The sequence below is a fragment of the Bison bison genome, unplaced genomic scaffold (genome assembly GCF_000754665.1).
Source record: "Bison bison bison isolate TAMUID 2011002044 unplaced genomic scaffold, Bison_UMD1.0 scf7180017864243, whole genome shotgun sequence".
In the NCBI taxonomy this organism is placed as follows: domain Eukaryota; kingdom Metazoa; phylum Chordata; class Mammalia; order Artiodactyla; family Bovidae; genus Bison; species Bison bison.
The window spans coordinates 280334-297791 of record NW_011494815.1 but is presented as its reverse complement, the minus strand read 5'-3'; the positions used below and the strand labels follow the sequence as shown (position 1 = coordinate 297791).

Genomic DNA, 17458 nt, shown 5'->3' with positions numbered 1-17458 from the left:
GCTCAAAGGGTAAAGAGTCTGCCTGCAATGCGGGAGACCCGGGTTCGATCCCTGGGTTAGGAAGATCCCCTGGAGAAGGAAATGGCAACCCACTCCAGTATTCTTATCTGGAAAATCCCATGGATGGAGGAGCCTGGCAGGTTACATACAGTCCATGGGGTCACAAAGAGTCGGACACCACTAAGTGACTTCACTTTCACTTCATTCCTCCCAGAATGAATTGCCAAGAAGGTAGGTATATAAAAGCGACTGTAAGTAAACCATTCATTACAGAATCAGGGTTGTTAAGGCATAAATTAAGAATGCATACTGCTCAGTTCATTACCCAAGTTGCTATTCACACAAAAAATACAGGCCCTTGAATTGGTAATCCTGTATGTAATGGGGGGATAAGAACACTTGAAAACTTCAACACACTTGAAGATTTTAAGCAGATGAAACTCACAATAGACCTTGATTCTGCTTCTAACTAATTTTGACTTAACAGAATCACTAATTTCTCCTGGCCACAATTTCCTTATGTGTGAAACAGGAGACTGGTTTAGATAAGCCCGATTCTGAAACAACTTAATTTTATGACTCACATATTAAAATCACTTTTTCCTAGCCATATAAAACACATTTCTTTCAAAGCTTGAAAGAAATTTCAAAAAAAAGGTTCTAATAGATTATCTTAAAAAAAACAAAATTTGCAACTTAGGATATAAACCACTAGATACATAAACACTATATAAACACAGTGCAGATTCCAGGCTACACTGCATTCAACAGCAGAACCTATTTCCATGTTCAGAAACACGAAAGTTGATTAAACTAAAAAAATACCTGAAACTAACTTATTTTAAAAGAAAACGTTAACCCTGGATTAGGTATGAGAAAGGACACAGTAGTAACGCATCACAAATACAAGGGAAGGGACCTTTTTAATATTTGGTGTTATTAGGGTATCAAATGTAGGGTTGAGAATGACAAATGGAACCAGATCACAAAGAGTTGAAAGCTAAGGACACTAAAATCAATTCTGCAAGCACAGGAGTAACATGGTTGAGAAGTTCTTTCATTTCTGCTGATGAAAAAGAAAAAATCAGTTATGAGACTCTAAACAAAGAAGTAGTTGTATGTCTATTTGAGCAACACAGGCAAGACGTGACAAGCGCCAAGAAACAATGCTGGTACAGACTAGGAGAAAAGGGGATGTATAGGAAGAATAAAATTAGCTGGATCTGAAGTCTGCTTAAACACATACATGTATGTGAGCTTTTAGCTCAGCTGGTAAAGAATCTGCCTGCAATGCAGGAGACCCCAGTTCGATTCCTGGGTTGGGAAGATCCCCTGGAGAAGGCATAGGCCACCCACTCCAGTATTCGTGGGTTTCCCTGGGACCTCAGTTGGTAAAGAATACACCTGCAATGTGGGAGACCTGGGTTCCATCCCTGGGTTGGGAATATCCCCTCGAGAAGGGCATGGCAACTCACTCCAGTATTGCCTGGAGAATCCTCATGGACAGAGGAGCCTGGCAAACTACAGTCCATGGGGTCGCAAAGAGTCGGCAAATGAGTGAGTAAGTATAGCACAGCAAAGCAAATGCCCAGCAAAAAACTGGGAATTCTATCACAAAGAGAAAGAATGAATGAAAACTGGGACAGATGACTAGCAATCTATATACTACAAACCCAAAACTACTGGTAGGTTCTTTGCCCAACTGTTCAGTGTCCAAAACCAAGGCACACTTTATACGAACCACACAAAAACTCAACTGCAACATTTCTTCACCACAGGTAGAGCTTTTGAAGATCTACTTAAGTTTATCTTAAGCAGTATAACCTATTACTGTCTGGAAGGTGTCAACAGACATCCGAAAGTTGGGAGAATTCATCCTGCTCCTCCAAGAATTTACACAAAATTTTAAAGTATAAATAAACTGACCACCAATTCTATGAGGGAGGCAGAAAACTGGGGAAAATCATTTTCAGCAATGATAGAGGAGGAAATTAGAACTGATTCCCTTCCTGAAAATAACTTTAAAAGCTGGATGAAATAGTTTTTAACAACTCAAAAGCATTCAAGAGATAACAAGATGATGATCAACTGCTGGGTCCCCAAAATAAAGCAAGACCATAACACTCAAGTTCCAAGGGCTGCTGCCAATTCCAACGAAAAGGCTGGAAAACTGAAGTAACCTTTCAGAAGCCTCACAGGGAAAAGTCAAACCCCAGAGCCGGACAAACAAGGGGACTCTGGTATATTATCCCCACTTCAAGCTGGACCCTTAAGGGCTTTCCCTTCCAGAGTAAGGTGAACTAGAAGTAAAAAGAGCTCTTACATAAAACAGTCCCAGTTATGCATCATCTCAGTAACACAACTACATAAAACAGTCCCAGTTATGCATCATCTCAGTAACACAACAGTTTTTCCCAACTAGATCTATAGATTCAACACAATTCTAATCAAAACCCCAGCTTTAGAGTTATCAACAAATTGATTTCTGAAGTTCATACACAAAGGCAAACACTAGACTGCCCCATATGAGACTGAAGCGGAACAGTGTTGGAGGACTCACACCACTCCATTTCAAGACTGACTGTACTACAGTACTCAAGACAGTATGGTACTGGTGAACGGACAGACAAACGTAGGTTAATGCAAGAACCCCAAGATAGGCCTGCAAGTACAGTCAACTGATGATTCTAGACAAAGGAGCAGAAGCAATCCAAAATAGAATCAATAGTCTTTTCCACAAACAGTGTTGGAATAACTGGACAGAAACTCTAGAACTGAAAAATAAAAACAAAACAAATTCAACAAATGTATGTTTGAATGAGATAAACAGAAACAGAAAAATCAGGAAGTGGGTCTTATACACATTCAATTAGACTCTAAAAGGAAAGAGAAAAACGGCACTAATTTTTTTTTAAAGATGAGATTTTTCAGATGTGTTTAGACACTTCATTCAACATCTCAGATTTAAGCAGCTCGCTGAATTCCAAGGAAAATCAATAAAAAGGAAAACCACACCTGGATACATCATTGTCAAATTGCAGAAAATAAAAGACATGGAGAAAAGTCTTACGGGGGGAGGGAGTAACTTTTATAAAGTAGCAATAGTTCAGACTCATAGCTGACTTCCTAACAGCAGTGGAAATCAAGAAGAGCGCGAAGTGTTACTGTCAGTATGTTCAAACAAGCAAACTGCCAAACCCAAGTACTGTGCTCTGTTAAAACAGTCCTTGGAAATAAAGGAGAATACATATATTCTCATTCATTATATATATATATGTATTTCTGTGTGTGTAAACCCTCTAGCAGCTTCTAAATAAGCCTAATGAAGAGAGATGAAAAAAATGAAGAGCAAAAAAGTAGGATATAAAGATAAAACTCAGATGGTGGATACAAGTTCTCCCAAAATATTAATTTGTGCTTGAAAGTTCAAATTTTATCTCTAGCATGGACACTATTTTCCTGGAACTGATAGGCTTACTTTATTCATTTCTGAGAAAACATCTGCAAATACCCAAGTCTGAATAACCACAGTTAATCATTCAAATTAAAATCATGCCCATCACAGAAAATGGACAGAATGACGAACAGAATGACAAGTGCACTTCCTTGAGACAACCATCATTCTTTGGTATGCAGTCAAAACACTTCAGGCACACTTCCCATTTCACCACACAGAACATTAAAAATATGTGTTTTCAAGGATTGTGACTTAATAAGATCAGTAACTTTTACTACTTCATTAAGAAGAATTTTAAGTGAAACTGGCATGTTCTTTTAAACTGTGAATGCATGGTGGTGAAGAATACTGTTAGCCCTCCAGACTGTTCTGCATCCACGTATTCAACCAAGTGCAGATGGTGTATCATGTTTATGAATTGTGGTTTTCTGAATCCATAGATGCAGAGCTTGCATATTTGAGGGCAACTTGCTTCTAGGACAGTGAAAATACCACGTATGACACCATTGTCTTACACAAAACTCAGACTGTACAATGCCAAGACTGAACCCTAACATAAACCAAAGACTCTGAGTACAAATGATGCGTCAAGTTCGTATTTTACAACAAATATACAGCTCTGGTGTGGGATGCTGCCACTGAGGGAGGCTATGCGTCCACAGGGGAAGGAGTAGAGTATATGAGGACCCATACTTTCTGTTCAATTTTACTATGAATCTAAAATTGCTCTAAAAAATAAACTCCATTTAAAAAAAAAAAAGGAATGAAATGCTAGTAGTGCCACAACATGAATAAACGTTAAAGATACCACGCTAAGTGAAGGTAAGCCGGACACAAAACAATATTTAAGTTTCTACTGAAATGTGGTACCTAAAACAGTCAAATTAATAAAGGAAGAAGTGCAACAGCAGTTCCCAGTACCTGGGGGAGAAGAGGAAGGAAGATATTATTTAATGTGTACTGAGTTTCAGTTTGGTAACGTGAAAAATGTGAATGTACTTAATGCCACCGATCAGTACACTTTAAAAAATGGTTAAAATGCTAAATTTTATGCTATGGACATTTTACCACAATGAAAATAATATCTTTTGTAACTCCACAGTTCAACCCAAGATTAAAAAAATCTAGACATCAGGTCAAAATTGAAAACCACTGGCCTAGGCCACATTGGCTCCTCTAACTTTAACTTGTGAATTTAGTAGACAGCCTCCAAAGGCTATCTGCAAAATACTCAATGCACTTCCTTATGGAAGTACAAGAGCAGCCTGCGGACCCTCAAAACAAATCACTGGGGAAATTTATGATAGTACTGTCAATCCACTTTTGTTAAAAATTCCACAATTTCACCACCTCAGTCTCTTCATAGTTAATTCCCTTTTCACCTTTTATATCTTGGCACAAATTACTCCCTAGGTAGGCAGCCCTCCCAGGACTTATGCCCCCCATGAAAGAGCAGGACCAGCTCCTTACTATACTGATATACTCTTATTACCCTACACTCTTTTTCCTAAGTGCCTTCAACATATTAAGTGTCCAATAAAGTGAATAATGACAGTACACCCATATGTTCTTGAGCAGCTTCAGTTCAGTTCACTCAGTCGTGTCCGACTCTTCGCCACTCCATGAATCTCAGCACACCAGGCCTCCCTGTCCATCACCAACTCCCGGAGTTTACCCAAACTCATGTCCATCGAGTCGGCGATGCCATCCAGCCATCTCATCCTCTTCGTCCCCTTCTCCTCCTGCCCCTAATCCCTCCCAGCATCAGGGTCTTTTCCAATGAGTCAACTCTTCGCATGAGGTGGCCAAAGTATTGGAGTTTCAGCTTCAGCAACAGTCCTTCCAATGAATACCCAGGACTGATCTCCTTTAGGATGGACTGGTTGGATTTCCTTGCAGTCCAAGGGACTCTCAAGAGTCTTCTCCAACACCACAGTTCAAAAGCATCAATTCTCCGGCACTCAGCTTTCTTCACTGTCCAACTCTCACATCCATATGTGACCACTGGAAAAACCATAGCCTTGACTAGACAGACCTTTGGTGGCAAAGTAATGTCTCTGCTTTTTAATACGCTATCTAGGTTGGTCATAACTTTCCTTCCAAGGAGTAGTGAAAGCATAAGTGAAGTAGCTCAGTCATGCCCGACTCCTTGTGACCCCGTGAACTGTAACCTACCAGGCTCCTCTGTCCACGGGATTCTCCAGGCAAGAACTGGAGTGGGTTGCCATTTCCTTCTTCAGGGGATCTTCCTGACCTAGGGATTGAACCCAGATCTCCCAAGGAGTAAGCGTCTTTTAATTTCATGGCTGGAATCACCATCTGTAGTGATTTTGGAGCCCCCAAAAATAAAGTCTGACACTGTTTCCACTGTTTCCCCATCTATTTCCCATGAAGTGATGGGACCAGATGCCATGATCTTAGTTTACTTACATTTAATGGTCTACCAAATTCCAAACATCCTTTTATTTAATCTCATTTTGATGAAAATTATATCTGAAAACTCTTACTTGACAACATAAAAAACACATATATTCACGTGTTGAAGGATATTCTGAAGCTTATCCGTGCACCTGATTAAAAACTTCTGTGTTAATAAGATAACTGTATCTGGAGGAAACAAACCCTAACGACTTACTTGCTCAAGAAACTATCTCCCTATTTGGTTCTGTCACCTCCAACTCCAGAAACTCTAAATTAATGGTCCTAAAACATGGTTTTGATCCAACCAATAGTCTTCAATGCCAAAAGGATCAAGGATGAAAGGGAAATGAGGGTCAGAGACAAAAAATGACTCTCAGCATTAAGGTTAGTCATCAGTAGAAACCGATTTGATCCAAGTCTGTCCCGTGTTCTCCATTACGCCATTCTATGGCTTTCTAATACCCTGTAATATCTCCTTCCATTACTGCAATCATCCCCACTTCACTCCCGCGTGCTAAAATCACATTCATGTTAAAACACTATTCTCCAACACTGCTTTGTCTGTTTATCCTAACAAGGATCTGTCTCCTCCTATGAATTCCTATAGCATTTCTTAATTATAAAGTTCTAATGACACTTAAATATGCCTTGTGTTAAATATGTAGATTTATTTTTCTTCCTGCTAGTTATTGAGCTTTTGTTTCTCAGCCTTAAAACCACCCTTCCACACTCTTACTTTGTGATCCTGGGAGTGAGCCACATTTTTTCCTTTACAGTTTGCTTCTTGTTAGGCTCTGCCAATAAAGTACTTGTTATTGTTTAGTCACTAAGCTGTGTCAGACTCTTTTGCAACTCTGTGGACTGCAGCCCGCCAGGCTACTCTGTCCATGGGATATCCCAGGCAAGAATACTGGAGTGGGTAGCCATTTCCTTCTCCAGCAGATCTTACCAACCGAGGCATCGAAATCTGTCCCCCTGCATTGGCAGGGTTCTCTACCACGAGCCACCTGGGAAGCAAAGGGGGTACTTGAGACTGGAAAGCTGTAGGAGGAAAACACACACTTTCTGGTTGCTTCCTACTCCTATTTTTGGCTTCCTTTTGCCACCAGTGCAACCCAACCACTCTTCAGGCCAGCAGCAGTTCATTCTAGTAGCCAGAGTTGGTTCCAGTCTGTATTTTCCTGACACAGAACCAGCATCATCATGCCCCTGGAACACCAGCACCAGCCAGCCACAACCCCCTTTGCTGAATCCTGTACCCCTATCCCACTGGGCCCCTCTCCTGATCTCAAAGACATTAGTCTCAGCTGAGTGCAAACCCCTCCCTAGAGGTCTGAGTTTGGGCTCCAGACAGCCTTTTCTTCCAGCTACTTGCCCTCTTCTCTTTCTTCTCCCAGTCAAGATGCAGGGGCCGCTTCCTGCAGGTCCACCTCTACAGTACCTTACTGTTCCCTTTTGTCTTCCCACTGTGAAGGGGAAATACCTAGTTTCCATTTTCCATTAAACTAGGAAATACCTAGTTTAATACCTAGTTAAAAACCATTTGTATTAAATTCTCTGTGAAAATCACTGGTATGATTTCCATCTCATGACTGGAATCTGACACTCATTTTTATCAATTTTAAGATTTTGTATTTATTTTTGAAATTTATGAAATCATTTAAGAGATCAAAGAGTATACCTTAGGACATCTTTACTTACAGTGAGACCAAAAAACTTTAGTGAATGAATCAAGTTTATCTGCCTACAACATACTTTTCACTTCTGAGCATATCCTGTGAACTCTGCCCAAAGAGCCTCATTTATTCTCCTCACTGATTCTTCCTTTTGATAAATTTAACAACCTTCTGACAGTCTTTAACATCTGTTCAAGTGTTTGCTCATTTGGGGATTACACCTTGAGTTTTCTAACTTGTATCTGCTTGTCAAATTTTATTGGGTAATTTGTTTTTACGTTTATCTGCTCTTACTTCCGGAGAAGGCAATGGCACCCCACTCCAGGACTCTTGCCTGGAAAATCCCATGGACGGAGGAGCCTGATGGGCTGCAGTCCATGGGGTCGCTAAGAGTTGGGCACGACCAAGCGACTTCACTTTCACTTTTATGCATCGGAGAAGGAAATGGCAACCCACTCCAGTATTCTTGCCTGGAGAATCCCAGGGACAGAGGAGCCTAGTGGGCTACCATCTACTGGGTCTCACAGAGTCAGACACGGCTGAAGTGACTTAGCACCAGCAGCAGCAGCAGCTCTTACTTCAAGTAATCATTACAAATAACTTTCAGGCTTACACTTTTCCAGTGAAACTTCATCCGTAATTCGTTCTTTCCACTTATTTTACAAAAGAGAACTACTTTTCTCCAATCATCCCTCTTCCATCAGGATACCGATAACAGTTACATTATGCTTCCTTGTGTATATAAATGAGAGCAGAAACTAGTGATGTTATGCTCTCAAAGATTCAGTAATTACACAGTGCCTCTCACAAATAAACTATCCACTCTTAGCAAATTTTTATTAAATTCTTATCTATACAATTTGATAGCTGACCCTCATTTAGCACAAAACATTCACTTTACAGATTAAAAATAAAAATAAAAGTAGAATTGGAAGTCCAGGGCTTAAAGTGACTTGTTTAAGATCAGATACTACAGCTTTTATCTTTACTTCACAAAGTCTAGATAAAAACACCTCACAGTGTACAAAGTTCAGTTTAAGACTGTTTTCTGAAAATGTCAGGTTAAACAGTGGAAGAGAATGGCAATACCTTTTATTTGTCTCTTTCCTTTTTTGCTTGGTTATTTCTTTTAAGGCATATGGAAAATTACTCATAAAATGGTGTTTGAAATCAATAAGGTAATTCTTTCGAAGCCATGACTCCTAGTAAAATAAGCACAGATTAGAAAATCCATAAGAAACAATAACTTAAAATAGCAAATAAGACTTTAAGCAGAAACAAAAACTTGTCAATATTCACTCACAAATTTACCCTTATAATACATCTTCTGCTAATGATATAATATGTAAATAAATTTTAAAATCTGAATAAACTGTTAGGCCATCCAATGTTCACCCACAGTTCTTTTTGGTGCTTTTATTTTTACATGCATTTCATCTACTTAAAAGGAGAAAAAAGGGAGAAAGTAAGTAAGATTTAATACAATTCTGAATTTGAACTGCTAATACAATATTTATAAAATACACAAGAAAATCTTCTACCTAGTGTTCCATTTAAGGGTAACTATATTCTCTAGAAATTCTACTGCTCGTTAAAGGCATGTAACACCTTCACCAATCAATGTACTTGTCTAAAATTCTTCAGCAGGATTCTTCAATGTATCATGTTCTCCTACCTGAAACACTGATTTCCTGCTATCCAGAGGACCAATCATTGCAGTGTGCCAGTGACTGAGGGGTTGCTTGGGATATGGGACATGAGATGCTACAATAGCTAGCTCCAGCTCCAGCAAAACTGGAGGCCAAACTCAGACCATAAATCAATAGCTAGCTATTGCAGCACATCTCCTTAGTTACCTTCACTAGGTTCTTCTCTTTTTCTTGACCTAAAAACGTGTACTTGACAACTCCTCCTGGACCTCTAATAGGCATCTTAAATTTACCATGAGTAAACTGAACTCCCCTAGGGGTAGTCACACCATCATTTGGACCGTAATATAGGCATCACTCCTGCTCCTCTTAACTATGTACACCAGCATTCCCGCGGCTTTCACCAGAATCCAGCTGCCTCTCATCACTTCAACCACTAGCTACCGTTCGACTCCAAGCCACCATTACCTCTCACTTAAGATTACTGTTTCAGTCTCCCAGTGGTCCTCATGTTTTTCCTCTTGCCCCACTAAACTTAATTCTCTACACAGCAGCCAGGGTGATCTTTTAAAACATAAATCACACTTCAAAATATTACAGGAAAGGATAAAGGAGACAATGTATATAAAGGAAGGACAGGTCATCCATGGGATCAATGATCTCAGTTGGGCCCCAGTTTTGCTAGAGCTGGAGAATGAGGACATGGGAGTTTGTTACTGTTTTATTTGTAAATCTGACATATTAAAGTTAAACAAACATAATTTAGATCATGCCACTCCTCTGCTCAAAACCCTCCAATGTCTTTTCACCACACTGAGGTTAAAATTATAACTCTTTACCACAGACCACAAAGTACCACACGATGTGGCTGCTGTCACTTCCCCCCTCATCATCCACCACTGCCCCAGTACCTCACTTGCATAGGCCTTGCTGCCATTCCTCAAATATGTCAAATTTGTTCTCACTTCAGGGTTTTGCACTTGCTGCTCCCTGTGCCTAGAAGGTTCTTCCCACAGGTCTTCACACGACTTGCTCCTTCTCTTCATTCAGTGACATGCAGATGTTAAGAAGGCATTTCCCGACCACCTATTTAACAGTCTCCTCCCTGCAGTTTCATTACATGTTCTCTCTCATCCCACTTTCATCTTTCTTCCTAATGATGACATGATGGACATCATCTATTTGTTTACCATCTCTCAACCCCACCAGGAGCGAAGTATTTGCCTTGTCAGTCATGTTTATCTCTGTATTCCCACAGTCTAGCACAGAACCTAACTCACTGCAAAGCAGTGCTATTCAAAAGACCTTTCTGCAGTGACAGAGCTATTTTATATCTGTGCTGTCCAACACACCTGCCACCTGAAGCTACTGAGCATTTGAAATGTGACTCCTGTTTACTGAGGAACTGAATTTTAATTAAAGAGGCAAATATATAGATGTTCAATTAACCTTTGCATCCAATTCTTTCTCACAAATTCTGATCTTCATGGTAAAAATGCAACAATAAAGAAACATTTAGACTGAAAGTAGTAAGCATTAAAATACAAAGCTAAGACACAACAAAATCTCCATAGTGTATAAAATTATAATACTGACCTAAAGCTATTAATACAGGCCTCCCAAAACTGAAGTTAACTAAAAAGTTAATGTTACATTGTATTTTAAAACACTGTGTGTTTTAAAAATATTAAACACAGTATACTTTAAATTAAGGATACTAAGGATACAAAGAGTGTATTAGAAATAAACCACCTCAGTCAGGATCTGAGTACTCAACCACTGCAATTAAGATTTAGTGTTAACTTGAAATTTCTTTCCAAGATGAAAGATTTCAAATTCCTAAAAAGGTTTTTTTAAAAAAAATACTTGGACAAAAATGAAACTTCTCAATTATGCAGCAAAATACAAACACACTATATGCATTTAGCAAAACTTAAAAAGTAAGCAGTCAGTTACCCTAAGGTTGCACCCTAATACAGATGCCAATTTACCAACAGAAAGCCTACACATTTTCTGAATTTTCTGAAAAAAATTCAGCCTGTGGTGCATAATTAGAAGACCAAGGAATGCCATTTCATTCCTCTGAAAGTTTGAACTTTGACCATTCAATACCTTAAGTACTAAGCTATAACTAAGGCAAATGAGAAAGAGGAACTGATGGCGGGAATGGTAATGAAAAATAAACTAACAGGCATTTTAATGTCATCTGGTGTAACACACATATTTATACTCTGTCTGCAAAGGAAGAGATTTACCTTATTCAGTTATTACAGTTCAAATCTGCCATGGTAAATTAGAGAATTCTACCAATGGATGCTTTTAAATACTATTTCTATTTGAATTAACCACCCTCCGCTTATTTCAATTTTATACAGTATCCCAATTTACTATTCTACATAACCTTCAACAGTCTGTGCAAAACAGTCTTCTGAATTTAGTATCCTATGTTAATGAACTGCTAATAAATAATTTTAGTTGTAATAGCACAGAATATTTCTAAAACATACTATTTTAAATATTCATAAAACTAAGGCAGTGTTCAGATTCTGTTAGTGTTATCTCAGTGTTCTTGCCTGGAAAGTCCCAGGGACGGGGGAGCCTGGTGAGCTGCTGTCTATGGGGTCGCAGAGTCGGACACGACTAAAGTGACTTAGCAGTAGCAAAAGTACTGTTATCTGAATGATAGTAGATGATCCAAAACTACACAATTAATGAATCTGCATTTAGTCCTACCATTCTATCTAATCACAAATATTACTAAAGCAATAATAAGCATTAAGATGCCCATGAATAATCAAACACCCAAATGCCTGAAATAAAAAGAACTAAACAAAACTAAAAAACTGCCTTGTCCATTCTGTACATATGTAGGCAACTTCAAAGATTCACAACTTCCTAGTCAAGTCATTGCAGAAATTCTCCTATAAAATGATGCTCCAAGCTTTAAAGTACTGTTCCAGCAGCTGCCTTTTTTAAGATTAATCACATTAATCCAGCATCACTTAAGCATGTTCTTCCTTACTTGTGCCATGGACTATGTATTATATTCCCCACAACATAACACTTTTAAAAAGCCTACCAATATGCAAAATGTCCCCCAACAGGAGGTAAATTCACTTATCTAGAAACATGTTTGCTAGCTGGAAACTGTTCTATGACTTGGAATTACTTAGGTTAACTTCACTTGCACCATACCTGCAATTGCAGCTTACCTACAGTAAAGGTATCTTTAAGAAATGTTTTCCAATTTACATCCTTTATCAAGAAAAAAAACAAAAAAGCATACACCAAGCAAATTTACATATAGTTTCTTCTCTGAAACGTAATAGTTTAAAAACAACTCAGGGTTAGATATGAGATCTTCAGTTTCATCCATTTCCTGGCATAAACTCTGTTAACGTGGCCCAAACTGGAAGACACTGCTTAATAACCAACTGTTTAAATCATGTAAGAGGTCTCCAGACACTAGAATGCTCCTATGTAATCAATCTGCCATAAATAACACAATGTAACATTATTATATAGTTAAAAAAGAAATCAAGCATCTTGTTATACATTTCACTTAAAAATTAAAACATACAGATAATAAACTCACAGAATTATTTTAATTTGCAGTTTTAAGCAAATGTTAGAAGTTTATAGTTAAATCTTGGGAATTTTTCAGAAAATGCATAACCAGTTAGTACTAATATACTGATTTCTAATCTGTCCAGTTATGATAAAAGGCATTACTCAGAAAATAACCCAGTAGTTCTCACCAATTTATGAGTTTCATCATGTTGTTTAGAGAGTTTCCACAAAAGGGAAATAATATTAAGAACTTGCTGCATAACCTGCAGAGGTTCTCGTTCTATACCATTTCCAACAGAAGCCGCTAGTTGTGGAGGCACAGCTTCAATCCAGCACTCAATTAGCAATGGAATTATGATCTCAATAAATCCTTTCAAGTTTTCAGTAGACGACAGGCCTTCATCCACAGTGCCTAGTCCTCCAACCAGATACCTAGTAAGGAAAGGTAAGAATGAAAAAATTTTAATTTGATTAAAAAATATTCCTCATTGCTTAATTTAAATCTTAAATATATTAAGTACCAGCAAAACGAAGCACCATGAATTGATAATTACATTGATCAACACTAGCAAGAAAAACAGAATTCTAAGATGACAAAGCCAAAAGACTATCAATTTTTACTTTCCATTAGGCTTTGCTAGAAATGAGTAAATTAATATACTTTGAAATGACTCCTCCCATCAGTAAATAAAATTAAATTATGAGTCACTATATGAAACTATGGAAGACAACTGCGTGTCTCCCAGCATTAGCCATCAATGGTCAGCAGTTATAATTCAATACAGGAAAACTGAGTGTGGACATAACTGAAATCCTTACCGTAGCCTGAACTGTGAACTGACATTTGGCTGTGAACCCCCATTTTCATAAACCTGGATGTGTTGCTGGTCGTTGGCATGTTCCTTCCAGTTGATAAAAATGGAGTTGCTAGTGGCATGGGGATTTTCTTTTTGTTCCTGAAGTCCTTCACTTTCTCTCAACCTACTGGATCCATCTGTCAAGGCCTGAAGGAATTTACTGAGTCTCACTAAGACTTTCAGCCTCCACTGCTGAGAAGTGAGTCTCCGATTAGGATTTACAGAAAGTATCCAGGACTGGGATCTGTCTCTATTTACCAGTCCTTTGGACGGCTGCTGATGAGAAATGAGTTCTACAAAATTCTTAAGCAATATACTGCTACGGTCAGTAATCAGAGCTGGGTACTGTTCCAGCAGAATGTCCAAAACTTTTAAAGAGTCCTCCTGAATTCCTTCAGTAATGTGAGTCATGGCACTAGAGAGATGGGCACTTACCAAAGGAAAAAATGGAGAAATTTGTTCAGCTCGTATTTTGGGGGCCAGGAATTGAAGAAGTTGAACTGCTGCTAATCGTACATTAGCATCTTTATCTGTAAACACAGCAGTCACTTCACTTAATATGTTTGAAAGGTGTGCATCAATTATATATGGGTATTGAGACAAAAGGTCTTTAAGTCCAAGAAGAGCACTTTGTTTAACCCCAGCATTGTAGTGATGCATCTGTGACAGCAAATCCTATAAATAAAAATACAGGTTTTAGGTATATACATATACATACACATCAGTGTCAAATAAACAGTGCTAACTCAAACTATGCTAATAAACTGACACTTCAGTGGGTGTCCAGGGCTGCTTCAGTAGGTATTTTTCCAGTGTTACTTTGAGAAAAATGTAGTTTTAAGATCAGAAACAGTTTTAGCTTTAACACAGCTTTGGCTTCATAAAAGAATTATTTAACTTTCAGTCAGTATTTTCTCATTTTGAAATTACACAGGATTAGGCACATAGTCGTTTAAACTGACAGCAATCATCATCACCACTTAAAGACCTACTATGTACCATATACATATTTACACTATTTTCTGCCTATTTTAAGGGGTCCTTCAGGGTGTCTGTGTATTTTAGTCAGAGTGTAACATATGGCAATTTTATTTGTAGAATAATTTATATCATCTGTAAAGAAACCACAACTTCAAATATCTTTTTGATATTATTTAACCTGCAGAGATTAGAAAGCAAAACTAGAAAATGTGTATCTTCATAAAGATTTGTTCACAAATGTCTCTAATAGCATTATTCATAAGAGTCAAAAAGTGGGAATAAGCAAATGCCCATCAACTGTTGAGTGAAAAAATACGACAAAGCTCTGCACTGGAATACTATTTGACAATACAAAGGTATGAAGTATTGTTCTGATATGTGCTGTAAGATGGATGAACCTCAAAAACATGCTAAGTGAAAGACCAGTAACAACAGACCACATTTCATGATTCCATTTATATGAAGAGTCCAGAATAAGCAAATCTTTACTGATAGCTTAGTGGCTGTCTAGTAGGGGGAAGAAATGGGGAGCAACTTCTAATAGGTGGAAGGGTTCTTTCTAAAGTGACAAAATTGTTTTAAAACTAGATTACTGTGATAGCAGCCTAACAATGTAAATATATTAAAACCCACTGAATTGTCCACTTTAAATAATAAATTTTATGGCATTGAATGGCATTGAAACATGTGAAACGTCATGTATGAAACAAGATGCCAGTCTAGGTTCAATGCACGATGCTGGATGCTTGGGGCTGGTGGACTGGGACGACCCAGAGGGATGGTGTGGGGAGGGAGGAGGGAGGAGGGTTCAGGATGGGGAACACATGTATACTAATTAAATAATTTTCTATTAAAGAAAAAAAAAAATAGAAAAAAAAAAGAAAAAAAATAATAAATTTTATTATGTGCAAATTACATTTGAATAAAGCTGTTACATTTTTAAGCCAAACTACTGCTTAAATTTCAATTAATTTCACATTTACTATGAATCTGGAATAGCTATGCATTGTAAAGGTTCAAAAATGGGTAAGACAGGGTCCTATCTTAATGAGCTATAAAAACAGCTGAAGACCTGTCACATCAAAAAGATATAAAAATTACTTCCAGATGACATATTAAATTATCAAATGAATATACAAGGAAGAAATCACTTTGACTTTAGCTAGCAAGTCTTTCTGGAGGAAGTGGGAAAGTTCTAGTGGCAGCATCACCTCTGAAAAACAGATAAACTCCAATCTTCAGCCATTAATAAACCCTAAGAGTTAAAACAACTTTCCATAAAAGTACACCATTCTAGATGACTTCAAGGCATATCCTATCTTATCAAAAAAATGTTTATGATTTACCTTTATGTTAAGTTTTCTATTGTTTGTTGGAAGTGTTACATCCTCTTTGAGCTGCTCAGGCAGATGTATAGTCTTCGTTTTAAAGTTTGTAAGAGTAGCATTTTCTGACCTGGGCTTCTTCTTACCAACTTTTAGTTTTACTTTCTGAAAATCATCTTGGCGTTTTCTTTTTTTGGTCATTCTTGAGTACTATGATAAAAGAATTAATTTAAAAACAATGAATACAGACCAAAGATAAATTATAAAATAGAGAAGGTATTTTCTAACCTTTAATTACTCTAACATTGTCAAGATCAACAATAACCATGCCAATGCATCAAAATATTAAATGGAAAATATCTTTATAAAGAAAAAAAAACTCAGTTTACTTAAGATATTTCTGGCTACGGAACCTTTTGTCAAGCAATGTTCTAAATAGGAATCTTGGGTCGAGCGATGTGCTAAGTAGAAAACTTGTGTATACTTCAATTAATATATTTATACTTCAATAAAAAAGGAAAAAAACTTCTGAAAATGTTTTGTTTTCATAGGACAAGAGGGAGGTAGCACAGAGTTGCTAAAAGTATACCTTGCACCTACTGGGAAGCTCCTGGCCCCCAGAAACCCCCAAGAAACTCTAGCAAAACAAAGTCTAAACCAATGTTATTATTGAACGCAGCCTGTAATAGCTAGGAAAAGTTTCATGAACCTAAGCTGGGTGCCTGAAAATGGGGACGATTCAGATATGCAGCAAGGACAGTCACTGGGCACTTCATGAGCAAGGAAAACAGTAAAGATGAAGAATAGGGGATACGCTTGTTAATAGGCAAAAATGAAAGTACTAGCATTCTGAACACCAGGAAAAGTTCAGACTAGATATAAACCGGAAACAAAAAAAGGAGGGAAAAAAATATATATATAAAAGGAAATACAGTATAACAGAGGGCTAAGGAACAAAGACCAGCTAGGCCGCTATTATAATAAATAACTCAGGTATAACCCTGTCGAACTGCACTTCTCGTTCTCCATCACATTCTTTCAATTTACACACAGATTATCCCACTTACACACAAAATCTTTGATCTGTGCATTATACCCATTCCCAGCCCCTGCTTAAATTCTTTATTTCAACCCAAGACTGTTCAAGTTTCCCCACTAGTATTCCTGCCTTGTCACCAGTGTCCACCTCATGGTCCATTTGGTAATCACCAGAGGGCTCTTTCTAAACACAGATCTGATCAAGGCTCACAAGCTTTCAGTTGCTCCTTTTACTTGCTTACAGTAAAAACACCTGGGTTTGACAGATCAGCCATCCTTCCTAACTTCCTCTACAGCTTTATCTTCCCATCAACTAACCTCTATTTTAAAAAATAGCCTTCTATACCTGGAACTAGCTCAGCCCTTCTTGAAGCCTTTTCCACACAAAAATAATGAACCCTACCTTGCACTGTATTCCCACCAGAGTAGGTGTCTCTGGAATAAATAAAACTTCTCCTGATCTATCATAATGATCCTATGCCTA

General features: G+C 37.9%; 1 protein-coding gene across 1 annotated transcript in view; it reads right to left on the bottom strand.

The window, feature by feature from the left end:
• The window catches only part of TEX10 (testis expressed 10), a 42685-nt gene extending 26482 nt beyond the window's left edge, over positions 1-16203 (bottom strand). The window contains 4 exon segments of the mRNA XM_010847104.1: positions 8451-8756; positions 12962-13205; positions 13593-14305; positions 15958-16203. Coding sequence (XP_010845406.1) covers positions 8451-8756; positions 12962-13205; positions 13593-14305; positions 15958-16137 — 1443 coding nt within the window. The 5' untranslated portion in view covers positions 16138-16203.
• Between the last annotated feature and the right edge of the window lie 1255 nt (positions 16204-17458).